Raw genomic sequence first — 18949 nt, 5'->3', positions numbered from 1 at the left:
TAAAACATCAGTCTTGGAGAACAGAGATTAGTACCTGGCTTTATAACAAACCTCCTGCTTGACCTTCTAAGTCATTTAATGTAATTTGGTTCAATTTAGCACGTGATGTGTGGTACAACCTCCTTTGTGCCAAAATACACAAGGCAGAGAGGGTTCAAGATGTCATGTGCAGGTGTCCTTCCAGTCCCCTCCTCCGTGTGCTGGGACAGGACATCCCATAAAATAAGATCTACCAGGTTTTTGCTTCTCCTGGTCACAGTGCTTCTTTCTTTCCCAGGTTTTTGTGATGTTAAGGAGTAACATCATTGACAAGCTAAAGAAAGGTCAGTGATGTCATCTCAGGCTGCAGAGGCTTGGGGCTTTTTTGGATATGCCACTGTTGTGCATCTGCACCAGGGAAGCAGGGCAGCAGCATTAGAAATCTCCAAGTGAGCACTGACATCCATCCAAGCTCACCGAGTGCTCTCAAGTCCTGTACTTCTCAAATTAAGGCATTTCTTCAGCACCACCTTGTGCTATGGGGTGGCTATTGCAATTCTCTCTTCGGAGGGACATGTGTGCATGATTTCCATTACCACCGAAGGTCTCTAGTGTGCTGTTGGGGACATCAGGATGATTTGGTATTGAGGCAATAAACTCTGTGTGCTCTTTTTAAAAACAAGTCCGTTTACAAACACCATGACCTCTGATTCCTCATCCAGAAGGGAGGCACTGTTCCTGTAGTTTCGAGCAAGACGACAGCTGGGGGTTCTCGTTCATGGAGCTTTAATATTTGCTTGTGATTCAGATTCAGAAAGATCGCTTTTCATCTGATATCTGAAAAATCCACTCTCACTCTTGGAAAAAAATTTGAATTGGAAAATCGAGATTTACTTGTGCAGGCTATGTTAATTTATTGCTAAAATTCCTTATATTTGGAAATACCCCAAAGATCTCCTGCTGCTTAAATAATGCAATGACACATCATCACTGTTTTTTTGTTTGTTTGTTTTATTTGGTTGGTTTTCCATTGCACTTCTGATAATCATTCTGTATACTGTGTGGTAAACAAGTGGGAGCATTTATGGCAATGCATAATCGATATGCATAGGGGTAGGAGACCACACAAGAAATATTTTTGGCTTTCTTCCTCAGTACTCCTGGAGATGAGAGTTACAGTAGCACATCTTGCAACTATTGAGCTTTTTGCAGTATGTTTGTATTTTTATTTAAATAAGTATGTAAATACTTATTTATGTAAATAAGTACATACTTTCCAAAGAAAGTATGTAAGTGGAATAGAGGTTGTTCTCTTGATGTTAAGTGAAAAGAAAATAGTCAGTCATAGTACAGACAAGCACAGACCTCTGACATGTCTTTTGAACCCATCCAGTTCAATCAAGGAGATGCATTTACCCATTGCAGCCTGCAGTGGGTGCACGCTGGGTGCTCCTGGGGATGAGACTGCTTTGGAAATAATTCTCGCTTGGGCAAGACATTCCTCAGGCAGAAGAGAGCAGCAGCCTGTCCTTTCCTTTGACCAGGGGCGGTCTGGTCGGTGGGTGACCCACAAGCTAGCTGCGTCTAGCTTGGAGTTGTGGAGCGGCAGTGGATGGTAGGAGACACATGTTGCTGGGAGAGGATGGGGAGGCTGTCAGCCCAGTGAGTGTTCGGCACAGGGCCCCAGAGCTGTTGCTTTCTACTTGAACTGAGATGGTCTGGCAGCTGTTGGTTTGACCAGTAATTTTTCACCTTCAGTCATCTCTACATATGGTAGCTCTACCACACAGGCAGAGCATTTCTCCTTCCCTCTTCTTTGCATTTTAAGTGCAATGTTCTGCTCTAGCAAAGGTTTGCCACACCAGAATTTGTAACCACTGGGCTAGGATATAATTGGAAGAGAAAACTCATCTGCGCTTGTGCCTCGGTGAATCTGCGAACCCAGGTCTTTGAGATAAGTGGCCAGTGCAGTCCCCCCCATGTCTCCCTCCCCTGCATGGCGCTTGTTCCTCCGCCACTTTAGATATTACCGCCTGACAAGTCAGCTGAAGAACAGTGCATTCATTTATCTCTAAGGTGGGAGGCTGTAACGAAGAGCTGAGTAACTTGGAGGCCTCAAATTAAGAGTGATTCACAGTACACTGCATGTATTTCAAACCCAATGTGTCTGAAATTTGAATGGGGAGGGGGAAGGGGAGACTTCAGCACTCTGTTTTTTAAGCTGACAAACCTTGCATGAAGGATGGTTGAAAGGGCTCAGGACGATGTGGGGAGGAAGGGGATAGCAACCACAGTGAACCAAGCAGGATTTTGAATGAGCCATACCTTTGCAATTTGTGTAAAATGTATAAATAGCAGCCAGAGCCCCAGTCTGCCCATCCTGCGTTTTGTCCTGGCCAGTTCTGAAGGCACTCTGCTGCTGGCTGACAGGCTGAAGTCCTCCAGATGAAATCTGGGGAAGGCATGCACACATTGCAGGGACGTCTGCAGGCCACGCTCACTAATGATCCAAACAGCTGTACAATTTCAAAAGCTAAGCAGGATACCGGGAATAATTTTAGCGTTTGGAATGAATGTAAACTGAAGGAATATGCCAAAGCAGTTAAGAAAGAGTAGGTGAAGGAAGTGACTAAAAGTGAACATAGATTCCTGGACCTTTAATGAGAAACAGTAAGACACTGTGAAAATAGTGAAACAACCGTTGTGTACAGGAAAGAAGTGATCCAAATTATATCCACATCAGAATTTATTCCCTACAACAAACACGGTGCTTTGTGTTGCTGTACCGCTACTGTGCATTCTTTGACCAGCCTGCATCCAGTGGTATCATTTTAGACTACCCAAATCACCATTGTTCCTTTCTTGATAGGTTGTGTGGTAATACAAGTAACTCCCCAAAATAATTGAGCATCATTTAGTACTTTTCTTCTGAGTCATAAAGAAAGAACCATGTGAATATTTCCTCCCCTACAAGCCTAATGTGGATGTTAACTTTGAAACCTAATTAAATGCTAAATGTTGTGTTATCAACATAATGCTGGTCACCCTTGGCAAGGTAGTGGAGAGAAGATAGACATGAAGATCCTGAGAAAGGAATTTGGAAGTAATAAAAAAAAGAAGAAAAGGATCAAGTGGAAGAAAAAGAAAAGAGGGGAAAAGGGACAGAAACTGCAGGGAGAACACAGCTGTTTGTAACACCAAGCTCACACTAGACAGAGACTTGCGATTAGAGATACTGGGATTTGTGAAGCAGTTGCACCATGTTGTGTTGTTGCGCTGTACACACAACTGCCTTGACTCCAGTCTCCTGGAGACTGAGAGCAGTGTACAAGCCCAGTGATGTATCCCAAAGCACAGGATGGAATTGGGGTTGTCTTCTGGCTTCCTTGGAAGAGCGAGGCATGTGGTTTTACAGAATGGAAATGAGTGTTTGGGTTGTCTGCTTTACACGTCTTGGTCTGGAAAAGCTGCCTTAATTCTGTTACTCTTTAAGAGAGTAGTTAACATCTAATATTCTTTAATCATAATACGTTGACACCATCCCTGGTTATACAACCTTAACTTTACACTGAATATTTTGCATGGAGTTTGTATGCTGGACAGCCTGCTATATGGCAAAAACAAAAGGGGACATTCCCATGGTGTTTCTGCAGGGTGCTGAAGTTTTGGCCTTTGTCTTTCTTATGGAGCAAGCTCTCAACTTGTGAGCAGCTGGGACATCGCCTGCAGCACCTCCAGGTCATCAGCAGCAACAAGAAGGCTCAAAACCAGACTCAACTAATGAGGTATAGAGTACACATAAAGTCATGCATGTCTAGCCCTGTCTCTGGGGAACCCAAACCATGGATCCTGTGCCTGCACAGCACTACGGGGTCCTCACTGCACCATGTCACATTGCCTTCCTTGCTCTACTCCCTGCTAGTTTACAGATCTTTAATCTGCACTCTGTTTATATTAGTTATACCTTTTGTCATATATATGCCTTTTTCCCTAGCCTGGGAAAGGCGACCGGGATGTTGCCCACAGAAAGATTGTACTGCGCCCATATGTGTAGTGCTTTGCTATCACTACTCCCACAAGCTCGTTGCTTTCACATATGCCGCTGTTAACCAAAAACTGCAATCAGTATTCAGTGGCACTTTCCATAAGAGCAGAAAGGTTTAAATGCTCCCCTCTTTCACCCACTCTTTTGGGGAATCTTTCTTGCAGTAACTGCAGACCAGAGACTCCAACAGCCGTAACAAAGTCACTGTAACAGAAAAAGTAAACACGCAGCGCAGGGAGTGGAACAGGGAGAGGCAGAGATCCGAGACAGATATTGAATGCCCTACGGCCATTACACAGTGAGTCTTGTTCTGTGTGGTTCTCTGATCCTGCAGTAATAGACTCCCAGGGAACACTTAAAATAGATTAGCAGATTTGAAGGCCAAAAGTAACTGTGATTGTTTAATCTGATTTCCCGAATAACTCACGTCATGGAATTTCATTCAGAAACTCTAGCAGCGAAGGGGCAGTTCAGCAGCCCCTTTGGGTACATTTATGTACCCAGCAACACTATTTATTACATTGACTAGTGGTTCAACTAAAGTATACCTCTTGGAAAGCCATCTGATCTCGATGTGGATACTCCAGGTGCTGGTGCCCTTAGTACTGGTAAATCCCCCCCCCCGCCCAAGTGTGTGTGTGTATATACGTGCGCACACACACACACACACTTTGTCTAGCATTCCTCTTTGTAGCTTCAATCCCACTCTTCACTCACCTTACTAAAAAAGGTTTTGTGGTGTGGCAGGCTCCAAGTGGCTCTGTGTCTGGCCGCAGAACTAGCAGCACACCAGTGAAAGTCAAAAGATCTCTACACTGTGCCTCTTCAGTAAATTGTCCTGGTGTCCCTCGGACATTAAAGATGCTATGTAAGTGAAGCCAACAGTTGTCATTGAAACATTAAACACTGTCCTTCCATTTTCTCTAACACTGTTTCTCTTTATCCTGCATGCAGGAAAGCCAACATCTTTGTCTCTCTGCTGATTGATGTGGCTCTGGGGATACTGCTGATGTCCTGGCTGTACAGAAAGAACCGAATTGGTCACCTTGCTGACACTCTTATCCCTGTGGCTGATGTAAGTCTGGCCAAAGCCGTTTCTCTTTCACCTGCTGTGGGTACTGACCAGCTCTTGATGCCTGGGGTAGTTGTAGGGAGGCAATGCCTTACGCGCAAGGATTTCAGAGAGAGTCCTGTCTGAAGTCATGCAAATTAGGTCTCCTCAAGAACAGTGAAATCTTCAAATCAAGCCTGCTGGGACTGCTCAAAAGGAACACAGCTCTGCTTTGCGTGTGCAGTGAATAGTAATTAGATATTTACCAGAGGGCTGTTCCAGCTCCTAAAGTAACAGTTATGGCTTGGACAGAGCTCTGCAGCTGCAGGTTGAGTGGTTATCAAGCCAGAATACTTTTATTCTGGAGTCGACAGGAAGTATCCTCAAGTTGTTGCTATATGGGGTGTTTGGAGGAAAAAAAAAAAAAGCTGTAACCTGGGTTTAATCTGATAAACTGCTGAAAAGTCAAACTTGATAAGCAGTGCAGCTGTGCTTGTGGAGAGGAATTTCATGGGGAAATCCAAAGGCATTAGCTAGTCAGGATACAAACACCTGAAATCCTGTCTAAGAGCTCTGGTGTACAGATGGTAAGCTAGGAAAACTTGCTGTGTCCTGTGATTTTTCTCAAACACAACTCCTCTTGCCCACTAAGATCCCTTGGCATCAGCATAAATTCATGAAGAACAAGTATGACTCATACTATCCTGCTTTTCTGGTGGTTCATTTTAGGTGCAGTACTCCAATATATCTGTTTAGTGGCAGAAAGGAACATATAATGTACTTCAGAGGCTGGAGACCAGACCAGTAATCTGAAGTTAGCTCTGTTGTAAGAGCTTGTGTGTCTTGGGAATAGACGTGCGGCCAATGTTGAGCACTGTCATGCAGCTGTACAGCCTAATCCTTTCTCTGCCCACTTTCCTTTCATTTCTGGGAGGGAAGGTGGATCTTTCCACTGGTTTATTTCTAGCAGATGGAGAACATCCTCTTGGTTCTTTCTCCAGCTTCTTGGTTGGGAGGAATTTTATTCTGATTAGAGAATTCCAGCAGCAATTTATTTTTCCTACTTATGCTGTCTCTCTTGGGAAGAGCTCACATTTCCCTTGATGATGATCTGCTTGGTCCATGTCTAACCTTTTAACTGTTACAAGCCATAGGTCTCTGATCATTCTTGTACATGCTGTGCTTTCAGAAAGTGTGTATGGATTGTCCAGCATAGCTGTGGATTGTGACTATTGCTATTTTTGTTCTCTTTCATAGTCAAACTTCTAAGGATTGCATGTTTTAAGGATTGCTGCAGACACTATTCAGCAGCAGTGGTGGGGTAGAAAGGACCACAATTCTTGCAATACACTTGCTCTTGTATTTGAGCTATACACTAAAAATATTTTTCTAAGTCTTATTCCTAAGTCTTTTCCTTTACAGATATTTCAGCTGGAGACATTTAAGTTCACTAGAGCTCTCCCTGTGGGATTACTCTAAGTGTCCAGCTCTCAGAAATCTGATTTCTTAACAAGTCTGCAAGGAAGTGGCTTTTGGCTGCACTCCTGTTTGCACAGGTGGCTCCAGGAGGGGTTCCATCTGTCCAGTGTCTTTGGCAGATGGATGCTCTCTGTGCTCAAGGTGTATCCAATCCCAGCACCTGTCCTGGATAGGCTTGCTTGTGAGAGTTGCTTGTTCATTCCTCTTTCAGTAATTTAGCTCAGCTGTCACTCAGCTTAGGCATCATAGTGTCAGTTATTTTCACCATGTCTCCTACATGTGCAGACTTTATTACCTCGCTATCAGCAAGAGCTGTTTACTTACTTTCCTGGAAGTGCTAACTCCTTCTTGTGTGGGTGGCCTGGTAGTCAGTCAGTGCCTTTCTTCTCTGCTTCTCCAGCCTTATCACTTCAGGCCACTTACAACTCTTCTTACTTTCCAGCCTTAGTTTCTTCTTTCAAGCATATTAGATTGTGGACATAAAAATCATTTGGAGTCCTTTTACTGCCTTCGGTGGGCATTGATTTATATGCATTATGTGCAGGCCTTAAAAAATGCAGATCTGAGTAATCCCAAAATATACCAATGACTTCAGCATGTGGTGTGCAAGCCAGCACTACTTCTTTTCCAGTATGACAGCAAAATCTCCCCTTAGCCATTCAGCAGTAGGTTTCCTCTTTGCTGCTGAGTGTCCATCTGGTACACATTATTCCCATCACTTGGGCTTTCTCAAGTGCTTATGTGTTGCCAAGTTCAGTAATGCAAACTTTCCCATATGCAGAACGAGTTACTTTTCCTTCCCTAATGCTCCTTGCTATTCTGCATTTGATATATCAAAAATGCCCCAGATCTGATGATGGCATTGACCTTGCATCTCTGTATCTGTTAGTAAATAGAACATTATGTATATTACAATGTTTATTATATATTATAAGGTTATATACATAACCTTATTTTAACTTTATTGATTTGATTGATTTTAATATTGACAAACTAACCTTATATAACATATAACCTTATTGGTTTGATTGATTGATTTTAATATTGACAAAATCGTAGCTGTGTGGGGTCTGGATACAGTGTTCATTTTTTTTCCAAGCAAACATCTCTCTGGAAGGGAGCAGATGCAGGCAGGTTATTTTGGCTCTCGACAACTGCCAGGGTCACAAGCTCAGCCTGCTGATGTGAGGATGAAACCGTATTCCCTAGCCATCATTCGTCATCCCCTGATATAATGGTTCTCAAATCAGCACTTAGCTAGCAATTGTTGATGATGCACAAGACATCATTGACTGCAGCTCCCACTTTCACAGCTTGATGAGCTGCGCTGTGCTGACTGTAATAACAAGTTGCTTTTGTCAGTAAATGAGGCAGATGTGATTCAGAGACACCTAGGGAGTAACTGGTGACTAGCTGTATGCAATATGAAGGGCTGATTTTTGGAGCAGGCTTTCAAATCCAAGAATGGAAAATCTGAATAATCTTCTCCCTGTAGGTGCCCTCACAACTCCTACCCTCCTCCTTCCCTCAATCCCACCAGGCTTCCCAATGGTTGTTCTTGTTTTTGCCTTCCACGAGACAGCCTTCTTTCAAAAATACCCAACTCAAAGTGCTACATTTGTCTGGTTTGGAAAAAAACTGCTTATAAACCATCTTGGGGGTTTTGGGGGGGTTTGTTTGTTTGTTTGCTTTTTGCTCCTTCACCTCTTTCATCTTTGCTGCTGTCTCTTTTTCTTAAGCTGTAATCTCTTTGAAACAGTTAAATATTTATGATAGATCGTGCCTCCAAAAATGTTACTGGGGTTTAGAGATAATTGGATGTAAGTTCCTATTCAGTCATGTTCTGCTAATCCATAAACAAAGCAAGCAGAGAGGACACTTCCTGAAAAATATTCTTAGATGTTAATTTGTAAAATAGTATATAACTTAGAGCTCCAAATGCCTGCAGCAGATGCAGGGCAGGTGTGTCTAGTAGGGAGTGCTTTGACTTTCCTTGCTCTGACTTGCACTAGACGCTCCGCTCAGGAAGTTCGCACTGTGCTTCCCGGTGCCCACCTGCAGCGTGCTGCGTGTCCTTCTCCATCAATGTCACATCACCGTTAGACCCTCTGCATATGGAGACTAGAAAGAAGACCATGACAGTAAAGAAAATATTTCCACAGTGTTCTCATCTAAACCGTATTAGCTTTAGTCTCCAGTTTGGTAATGTCCCTACACCTCTTTACAAAACACTTCCGATTCAGTGTATCTTATTTATTAATACTGGCCACATTCAGTATTCGTGACTACAACAGGAGAATTGGACTCCCAGTCACCTTTCCTGATTGTACTTGCTATTGATCAGTCCTAAAATATCTGGCTGGAAAACAACCTGCAAGGTTATGCCTAAGGATCATGTTTTGAAATGCCTTGCCCAGCTAAATAACAGCAAGCTAGGGCACCTTCCCAGAGCTATGTGCCTCTCTCAGAACTTAGTAGCACCTCTGAGACTGGCAGCCTCCAGAAGTATTCAGTGCTGAAAAACAGCCTTGCTGAAGGACTGCTTTCAAACATTTAAATATTTCATTAAAACCACCAAATGCTTTTTCCAAGTTACCAGTCCAACACTTTAATTATTAAAAACAGTCTATTTATAAAGCAGCTAACACTTCTCAGCCACAGAGGCAAGATCCATGGGTTCAAATCAGTTTTGACTTGCAGTGAGACAGAGGGAAAATGAATGAAATAAAAAGGCAATCCTTTTGGGCAAGTTGAAGATGGAGCCCTTAATTTTGCCACTACACTAAAAGTAAATGTTTACAAACTCATTTTGCAAGGATCCTGTTGGTTAATAAATAAAATGGAATCATTCCTTGGAAATAATTTCCCCTTAGGGAAATTATCCATATGAATGACGGGAAAAGTAGGCTACGGTGCATCAGCTTTAGTTAACTTGTCTTGATTCTTCTACACGTGCGCAATTTGCAGTGCAATTCACTTGCATGAACTTGACTGTAAGTAGAATTTTCAGAGGTAGAAGGCTTTTACTCACAACCTCTGTTCATGCGGGACAGTGTGAGAGGTCATTTCTTCCGGGTATGTTCCTGAACTGTTTGCTGGAAGTTACCACTCTCAGCTACCTCAATTCACAGCCTGGTAAATGGACTTCACTGCTAGTTTCAGCTTAGGTGAGTAGGTCAGGTGCAAACTACCAGGGAGCAGAGCCACCCCATCTTCTGCCCTGTCGACTGCAAGGGGGACCTCCAGCAGAGTAGTGGGGGGGAGAGAGAAAATCAGTAAACAACATCAGCCTGGGACTAAATCACCAGAAGTTGTGAGTCAAAGCCTTCGGTGATTTGGGGACGACCTCCATTAGGCTTTTTTACTGGTTTGCCATGGGTATCTTGTCATGAAGCCTGCAGAGAGACATGATAGTGGTAGGCAAGATCAGTGCTATACAGCATGGTTAGTCTTGCCTAGTACACCACAGAGTATCAAGAAAGTTTGTTTATGTATGAAACACATTTATATAATTGTGTTTTCTACCCTGCTTTAAACATGTACAGATTATTTGTTTGTAAAAATTCACTTTTTTTGCCTGCAAGTGCACTGCCATCTTCCCCCTTTTAAAATCCTGACAGCCTTCCCCATGGTTAAATTACTTGCTCAGTTCTGACATTTCAGTTGACTGTGCAAAGAAGTCAATTTGTGCACCAGCATTTGCCACCTATTTCAAGAACTCTCATTACACCAAGAAATATTGTGCAAGTCTACAAGAGGTGGTCATAAACAAACACTAGGTTTGTGTTCCCAGCACTGAGAACATTTAAGCAGTTCAGCTTCCTCTCTGCTCTTATGTTTGGATTCAGTGAAGAGTCAATAAAGGTGCATTTCTGATTTAACTAGTTGTAAAGTAGTCATTTGGATTTTTTTTTCCATTGGTTTGAAGGGTGTGGTAAGAATACTTTTTGGGGGGCAGCACATACAGGTGCACTGGACCTGTTCAGTGTGGTAGAAGTCTTTTATCTCAGGTGCCTTGCTTCCATGTGTTTGTAGCACGTAGCTGAAGAGCTCCAGGATCTGCTCCAGTGGCTAATGGGAGCACCAGCTGGACTGAAAATGAACCGAGCTTTGGACCAAGTTTTGGGCCGCTTCTTCCTTTACCACATCCATCTTTGGATTAGTAAGTGCAATTGTTTTACTTTTCAGCCTCCCTTTTCATCTCTTCCCTCCTGAGTGTTTAATGTTTGCCTAGAGGTGAATAATGAATCAAAATGCACTACTGCAAGTATGAACTTGTCTGTGAGTCTTCCTGCTGTGGGAACTCAAGCCAAAGTTGGATTCCCACACAAGGAAGTCATGCATATTAAATAAAGCGCTTGCACTGATGCTTTGCAAGAATTGCAAATCACGATGGAGCTTACTTATTTGGTGCCATTAGTGGTGAGTGTCCAAGGGAAGGCTTTAGGTCTTATGTAGGCTTTTGTAGTCTTTGCCACGTAAGAGGCAGCTGATAGGATAGGGATGAGAAGTGTGCTCTCAGGATGCAAATGCCAACCCTGTCCTATCACTGATTTCACCTTAGTGCAATTTTATTATTTCAAGTCCCTCCTTGAAATGACACACCCCTGCTATCCTTGATAAGTGTCTTGATGAAGGAGTACAGTTGTGATGGATGTGAACTCCTTAGTTATTATACTGATTTACTTTGCTCACCAATCAAGTATGGTCTTGTTTCTGTGACTTCGCTCCACTTTAATGATGAAAGAGACTGTATGTCTCCACACTGTTTTATTTTACAAAAGCCAGATAGGGTGGCTTTTGTGGGAATAGCAAGAAAAGGGGAATGGCTGTGGTAAAGGTTGATGTATGCAGCTAAAAATGTAATTAGGAACCTGGACACAAATCTAGAAAAGCATATCACATGTGGAGCAAGGTGACTGCTCTGTTCAAGCTGAGCACATCTTCCCCTTTCTCACAGAGCTGCCACACCTGGACAGAAACCTATGGGGAAAGAGAGTTTTCGTTGGCCCTCCTAAACAGAAGATGGCATCTAAAGGAACTTTCCAGTTTTACTGGCATGTTTTCGTGGCTATGATTTCTGGAGCAATGTTCTAGGGCAGGGGGAATCAGTCAACAGGACTGATGGAGAGGGTCAAGAGGAGGATGTCTCAGTCAAATACTGACATTCTGCAATGTCCATTAGGCTACATTCACCTGATGTCCCCATTCATTGAGATGATCCTCTGGTATGTCGGTCTGTCGGCTTGTCTGGGCCTGACTGTGGCTCTCTGCATCCTCTCCGACATCATTGCACTTCTGACCTTCCACATTTACTGCTTCTATGTCTACGGAGCCAGGTGAGTTGATCTCTCTTGGCTGTGTCATGGGTATATTTGGAAAGAAGGGCCACGGCACGCTCCAGGCATGTCTTTAATTCGTGGAGCATTCATTCCTGGTGTAGTTCTCTTCAATTCACAGTTTAGCCAGCAATTAATTTATTGCATTCTTTTAGGCATGTAGAAATGATGGCCACAGTAGTACAAGCAACCTATCTTTCAGTTTTCTTGCGTTTAAATATTTATTTATTGTGGTAGTGACCTGGAAAAATAAAACTACGTGACAGGCAGAGGACAAGAAAGCAGCTTACTCCACCCCTTTGATTCAGCCTTACAGTACTCTCTTCACTTGCACCCGACCCAGTAGTTTTGAGGGGAACTGGAGGAGAGGAGGAGGAAAGGGGAACCCTTGTACTTCTGGTAGCCCCTGAGTCCCTGCCTCTGCCCTGCTTCAGAGGTTCTTGTCTGCATCGTGGAGCACAGATGACAGGTTTGGGGTTACAGCATGGGTGTGACACCATCCCGGTGTCATTGTCTGGACCTACTGGAGGGCCCCATAGCCTGAGAACCGGGCAGAGGCTCTGAGGCAGTGTGTGGGAGCACACGGGGCTTTGGGGCATGTGCAGGGCATGTCGGGATTATTGTGCAAACAGTGCCTGCCGATGTGCTCTGTTCCTGCGCTCCATTAACATGTGCTGCAGCAAGGATTCACATAGGCCACTGGAGAATAGCTGCTCTTGCCAAGGGGATGAGAGACAAGGTAATAGATAAAGGAACTTTGGGCTTATAAAGTACAGAATAGTCATCGTTCCTCCCCAGGCTGTGAGCAGAGGGCTTTACATTGCAAACAACAGAAGAAATAGTAGAACTTTAGTTATGGGTAGTTTAGGGAATAGTTAGAAATATTGAGATATGATTTATCAGTTGAGTCTGTTGTGAGCATAGGGCTTACACCCGAAATCAGTAATGTCAGTAATGAAGAGTCTCTTCCCAACACCTCTCATTACTGGAATTTCTGTTTTGGTCTGTGAGGAGTGGCCTCGGTCCTCATTGTGCAGTGAGTGGAAACAGGACAAGCATTTTCTCAGCTGATTGCTTTTCCCTTGTGAGCTGCAGGGACCCAGTCTACCCACCTCTGCTGTTTGTTAGAAGTATAGAGCAGCTATATGTTATCTTGCCACTGGCACCAAACTGCCCTGCTGTGCCAGGTGCCCCCAGTGGAGAGTCAGGAAGGGATAGCAGTCACCCACATCAACACAGCCACCACAACACCTTGCGTTCCTGCAGCTGGCAGAAGAATTTGCTGGTTCAGGTGTTGGTGAAGCCTGAGAACCCCTTCTGAAATAAACCACACAGTGAAACAAGGGCAGGCGTGTGTGTGCAGGCAGCCAGCGAAGGTGGGGCAGGTGCTACAGCAGGAACACCCGCTTGGTGTCATGTCAGGGTGTGTGGGGGAGTGTGTGGCCTTAGTCAGAGCCACAGAGCAGGTGTGTACCAGCAACCTGGAGGAGTTGTCCCGGGCACCCTCCTGCTTAGGGATTAGTGCACTGAGCTGTGCCTGCCAGTCTGGAGGCACCCTGCCAATTCCTTGAAGCAGTTGGTGTTCCTCAGACCAGATTCTTCTCTTGGATAAGACGCCTTGCCTCTGCTTTCACAACGCTGCCTTGAAATCTGAGTAGCTTCCGTGCCTTAACTAGGCTGGTTAACCAGTCTGGCTTTTGTAGCTCAGGCTTTCTCAGGCTCTCTTCTGCCCCACAGATTGGCTGTGTCCCCTTTCTTTACATCCATGTATGTTGGACATAGCTGTCCAGGGCTCTTTGTGCCTCTTCTCCATCCCAGGGGCTCTTTTCTTCCTTGATGTTATTCTGTAGGGATGTCTATTTCCCATCCCTTATCACCACAAGCTTCTCTAACCAAGGACTCACCCTTTTTTTTGGAAGGGAAGTAGCTCCAAGTGTCGTAGCATCAAGTTACAAAAGCTGAAGGAAAGGAAGTGGTAGGGGCCACCAGCCATTTAGTTGATCTGTTTCCACTCTTAACGATGTTTGAAGCTGTGCTTTACTAAAGAAGGTGCAGGGGCTCCAGTCCTCTCCCTTGTCTCTCTGTGCTGTGGAGGCAAAATTGAATTGCATTGACTCAAGAGTGAGGGGTGAGACCTTGGCCACTCCTGCCATGGAAGGGGTGTGAAGCAAGGGGATCAGGGCAGATCTAAACTGGAGAGACAGAGGTGAACTTGGGGGAATAAGCTTGCTGCTTCTTTTGCTACAGGGAAAGTGGTGGCATGGGGCTGGCGATTGCTGCTTCTCATAGGGGTCACCCTATCGAGAGCCTTGCCACTGTCCCGGGGCATGCCATGGCCATTGCCCTCCAGTACTCCAGACCTGTGTGCAGCAGCCTGCTCTGCCCATGCCAGGGGCCAGCACAAATACATTTGACGGAGTATTTTATCTGCGTCATTCTCGGGTTGATTTCTTTTGCCACCCTGAGTTCTGCGGCATCAGTAAGTGAGTGGGTGCAGGGCTGTAATGATGGCAGCTGTTTTGTGTTGAAGCTCGGGAACTCGCAGCTCTGATGCACAGCGTCTTCTCTTTGCTCAGGCTCTACTGCCTGAAGATTTACGGCCTGTCATCTCTCTGGCGCTTGTTCCGTGGGAAGAAATGGAACGTCCTCCGGCAGCGGGTGGATTCCTGCTCCTATGACTTGGACCAGGTAGTGCTGCAGCACCAGGGGCTCACTGCAGGATGCTGCCCATGGGCAATACAATCCTATCCTCCTTCAGCTAATATTGAGACAGAAGCCACGGGAGGCTTTGTGGTGCTCAGAACAAGTGCATGCCTCAGCACTCTGCATCTGTGGCTCTTCAACCAAATGCTTGGACTCTGCTGCTCTGCAGCACACCTTTGCTTCTCTGCATGTTCAGGGGGCCTAATTCTGGCAAGTGCTGAGCACCTGCAAGGCACCCTGGTGAACTGCAGTGGGTGCTGCAGATGCTTCCAGCTCCTGGAGCATGGGAGTGGGTATGGGGGAGGGAGGCAATTTAAGAAGTGGTGCCCAGCAGTGTTGCCACAGTAACAGACATGCCAGCGTTTCTATTAAAAGGCCCCGTTTCATTCACGTTGCACTGGAGCCTGGCCCACACGTTCTCACTCAAGCAGCAGAGGCGTTTTTTTGTCAAATACTGTAAGCTCTTTTTAATTTCTAAAATGCCATGCAAAAGTTCAGCAGAGCCTGAACTGCTCCATGATGGCAGTGGCAAACATCACTAAAGTAATACAATAATATTTGGTAACTTCCAGGGCCTGGGCCTCTCTCTCCATTGCAACAGATAACCTTGAGCTTCTTACGCCAGTGGAGGTGTAAGTGGAGGTGCTATTTTTCTGTTTCTGTGGTGATTAAAAGCTTCCATGCCAGGAGACTGCATCAGGGCTCCTCGGTCCCTGTGTGCTTTGAGGAGAATTGGTTTGGCACTTCAGGCTTCATCCTGCTGCTCTGGAGGCCAGTGGGAATTATGTTGTTGGCCTGGGTAGGAAGAGACGTTCAAAGCAGACCTTAAAAGACTTTTGGAGATGTAAAGCAACTGCAGTGGAGTGATAGAGGAGGGGAGAGACAACTGCTGTGAAGAGAGTGGATTGGGTTATGATCTATTTCTGGTTACATGCATAAAGCTGGGATGTTGATCCATCTCTGTGACACGGCTGGCTGTGTTATTTTCTTTTATAATATACCACAGCCATGATCTCTTTTTGCAGAAATGGCAGTGCCTTGTGTTCCTGTCCCCTCTCTGTTCTGGAAGTGGCAACAGAAAATTGAGGAGTCAGATCCCTATTTGTCAAAAATCTGCATTTCTCCAAGTTGGAATTAGTTAGACTTAAGCCAACTAGGCTGGCCCAGAATAAAAATAACTTTTTCTGTGGGCAGTGGAGCTAATGACACCTGCTTTCCTATGGATTTTTCTCCTTCATCCTCTGAATATTGCTCCCCCCACCCCAGTAACTCCAGCTTCTTTCTGTGTCCCAGTTTCCCACCGAGCAAGAGGCAGAAGTCCTGTGGCTGGACTGACCAGCCAGCTGCTGCTGCTGGGAATGTTTGTCAACCAGATTTTGCCAGCTTTTCACCGGGTGCCTGTTCTCCTAAAACAAGGAGGAACAAAAATACTTCTTAATTCTCTACAAAATTCCCTACCAAATTCCTACTTCTTTTTACCCTTCCACATTTTTCTGGTAAAAACTGACCAATGGCTCTAAAACTTACGGGGACAGGGAGTGGACAAATGGCATGAACGTGTAAGTCTTGTTTCCTAAGGAAGCTGACCTGAAATAGGAAATCTTGAGTATTGTCTATAAAGGAAAAAATGCTGTCAGGATCCAGCTTGTTTGTCTTTCCAAACATACTCCTATAATAGGGAGCCTTCTAAAAAGGGCCAGTGAGAGAAGTAGTACTGAAAATATTAAAGGTAACAGCATTATTCACATAGGGAATAAAAAAGCACATTAAGGAGTCTTGCGAACTGTCATTATCTCACAGTTTCCCATTATTTTATTTTATTTTGCCATTGCTCTGCTAATGATTGTTTATGTTTCTCTTTTCCCCTAGTTATTTATTGGCACTTTGCTATTTACAATCCTGCTGTTCCTCCTGCCTACAACTGCACTGTATTATTTGGTGTTTACCCTGGTAAGATTTAACCCTTGAAGCTAGTCATACACTGTCTTCCGAGATATTAAAAAAAAGTTTCCTAGTCATTCACTGTCATCCACAAAGAAAATATGTATTTGTCTGGGTGTCCCAGGAAGGGTTCTCACACAGCCCATGTAGGCCAAGCAAGTGGAATTCAGGATATGTGTTTGTCTTTCTCCAAAGGGAATTCCCAGCAAATCATGGTCAGCAGAACAAGCTGTTCCCCTCTCACTCAGAAGTCTTTTTTTTTTTTTTTTATCTTTCCATCCTATGTCTGGGGTGATGGCCTCTCTAGTTTAATCCAGAACTTTTTTTTTTTCAAGAAATTAACTCGCTGTGCTAAATGCTTTCAGCCAGGCTTTGCTCAGAGGGTTGGACTGCCTGATTTTTCTTTTCTTCCCCCACCATGACCAGTCCTCTCTGAGGCACGCCTGGAGCAAAATTTTCCACAGATAGTGGCCATCACATGGTTTCAACATCTTTTTTGAGCCCTCTCTTTTCAGATTAGCTTGGCAACAAAAATAAAGGCAGTCTGACAAAAGGAGGTGCTTTAATCAGGGGACAAGAACACACTGAGTAGGAAGCTTATTTCTGACTGCTTTGCTCTTGCTTAGATGCTCTACATGGGGTTTCTTCAGGCAGAAATAAGCTACTTCAGCTCACTGTTGGAGGGAGAAAAATTTACAGTCACTGATACACAGCGCTAGAGTTTACTAGAAATGGAAGCCTAAATTCTCTCTTTTAGACTATGGCCACTGAAAGCGGAATAGCTCTCGTGTCCTTGAAGGCCACAGCCTCTACAACTGTAGGAGCTTCATTCCAGTTACACTCTTAAGCTAAGATTGTCAAGGAACCTCATGCAGGGTCATCCAGGCCCAGCACTTCTAGACATCAAACCCACTTGGGGAGGCTTTAGCTTAGCACACAAGGATGTCAGATTGCAGACCAGCTCATGAGTTTGCAAGTGTTGCATCTCCTGTTTCTCTGAGATTTTCTTATTAAACTGTTTCTTTGTAGCTCCGTTTGCTGGTGGTGATTGTGCAAGGCCTGATACACTTGCTAGTTGACCTGATTGACTCTCTGCCTCTTTATTCAATCATCCTTCGGCTCTGCAGATCTTACAGACTCGCAGGTAGGTCCTTCAGCACTGCACATGCAGAAGTTCAAGGATTTTGCATTATGCATTTAATTTTGATGCAATGGTTAGCTTCTGAATAGAAAGATGCAGGGGGGGGCAGGAAAGAACCCAAGGCTCAAGTTGCGCAGTTGTCCATACTGTTAACCAATTCCTGCAAGGAGCAGGATGAGGTTGTCAACGGAAAGAAATTTGATGCTGAAGCAGAATCGGGAACACCTTTACAAAGCCTGTGCAACTAAAAGTGACATCCAAACAAGGACCCTATAAATGAGTTCATCTTTTGATTCCAGTACCAGGTCAGGTAAAACTTCTGAGAGTTAAACAAGCTGTTAACTTTGGGGGTTTGGGCTCTGAAACAAGCCAAATTACAAAAATCCTTGGAAAATCTGCTGTTTCAAAGGGCTGGATCTACAGTGGCTGTGAATCAATGGAACTGCTTCAGTTCTGTGCTGACTTGACTAACTGAAGTCCTGAGCTGAGGTGTTTGGATTAATTACAGAGCTCTGGGCAGATTTCAGATAATTGTTCTCTTGTTGAGACTAATCTGTCACCATTTTGAAACTAGTCGTTGTTTTTCAGCTTTTGGTAAGCATCAACCATGGTTGGCACCAGAGTAAAGGATCATTTTGGAATGGGTTTAACTGGCAAACAGCTATGGTTAATCTAGTTAAAATCAAGCACGTCTAAATTATTATCTCCCATCCATTTAAAGAGCATACAGCAGGAATTTAAAATGTAAGAAAGCTTGATCATCACTAAACCAAGGCTAGTCATCAAATGCAAAGGAAGCTTGAGGCAACTGATAACAGCTTTGCCTGTTGGAGCAGTGCCAGGCTTGATTTTGGGAAGGTATAGCTGAGCCATGTTACCAACTCTGTTGCTTTTCCATGTGTGCCTTCAGCAGATTCTTATGAGTTTCCTGGCAGAAACTTCTTAACCCTTCAGGGCTGTCTTTGGAGAACAGGAGATGCTGCTGAAGAAAACTGACCCAGTAAACAGCAGGTTGTAGGGCAGAAGGAAATCTTGTTGCCACTGAGAGATGTAAGCCATATATTCCCATCAGTCTTAGATTACTTCTCCTCAGTTTTGTTCAGCCAGCTACCTACTGCAGGATAATAAGCCTCCACCCAGGCAGAGGATTGTCTTCTCTGTTGAGCTTGTTACCTGACTTACTTTCTTTGTTGGCTGTTTGTTTGCTCCTCTTAAACATTTGAAGAAAGAGAACACTGCAATGCCATGCTGCCTGCTAGATGAAGAGGCAT

At 44.4% G+C, this 18949-nt stretch overlaps 1 protein-coding gene across 3 annotated transcripts in view; it reads left to right on the top strand.

The window, feature by feature from the left end:
- PIGQ (phosphatidylinositol glycan anchor biosynthesis class Q) overlaps positions 1 to 18949 on the top strand; it is a 38217-nt gene that overhangs the window by 6486 nt on the left and 12782 nt on the right. For all 3 annotated transcript variants that reach the window (XR_012654649.1, XM_075059280.1, XM_075059279.1), the window contains exons 3-9: positions 3633 to 3764; positions 4979 to 5099; positions 10590 to 10716; positions 11740 to 11893; positions 14470 to 14581; positions 16466 to 16546; positions 17567 to 17681. Coding sequence is in view for 2 of the 3 variants with exons in the window: in XM_075059280.1 (XP_074915381.1) it covers positions 3633 to 3764; positions 4979 to 5099; positions 10590 to 10716; positions 11740 to 11893; positions 14470 to 14581; positions 16466 to 16546; positions 17567 to 17681 (842 nt within the window). In the remaining variant the exon portion in view is untranslated. The remainder of the gene's footprint in view (positions 1 to 3632; positions 3765 to 4978; positions 5100 to 10589; positions 10717 to 11739; positions 11894 to 14469; positions 14582 to 16465; positions 16547 to 17566; positions 17682 to 18949) is intronic.

Source organism: Buteo buteo, chromosome 29 (genome assembly GCF_964188355.1).
Source record: "Buteo buteo chromosome 29, bButBut1.hap1.1, whole genome shotgun sequence".
Classification (NCBI taxonomy): domain Eukaryota; kingdom Metazoa; phylum Chordata; class Aves; order Accipitriformes; family Accipitridae; genus Buteo; species Buteo buteo.
Note: the sequence above shows the minus strand (reverse complement) of the source record. Positions and strands in the feature narration are given on the sequence as shown.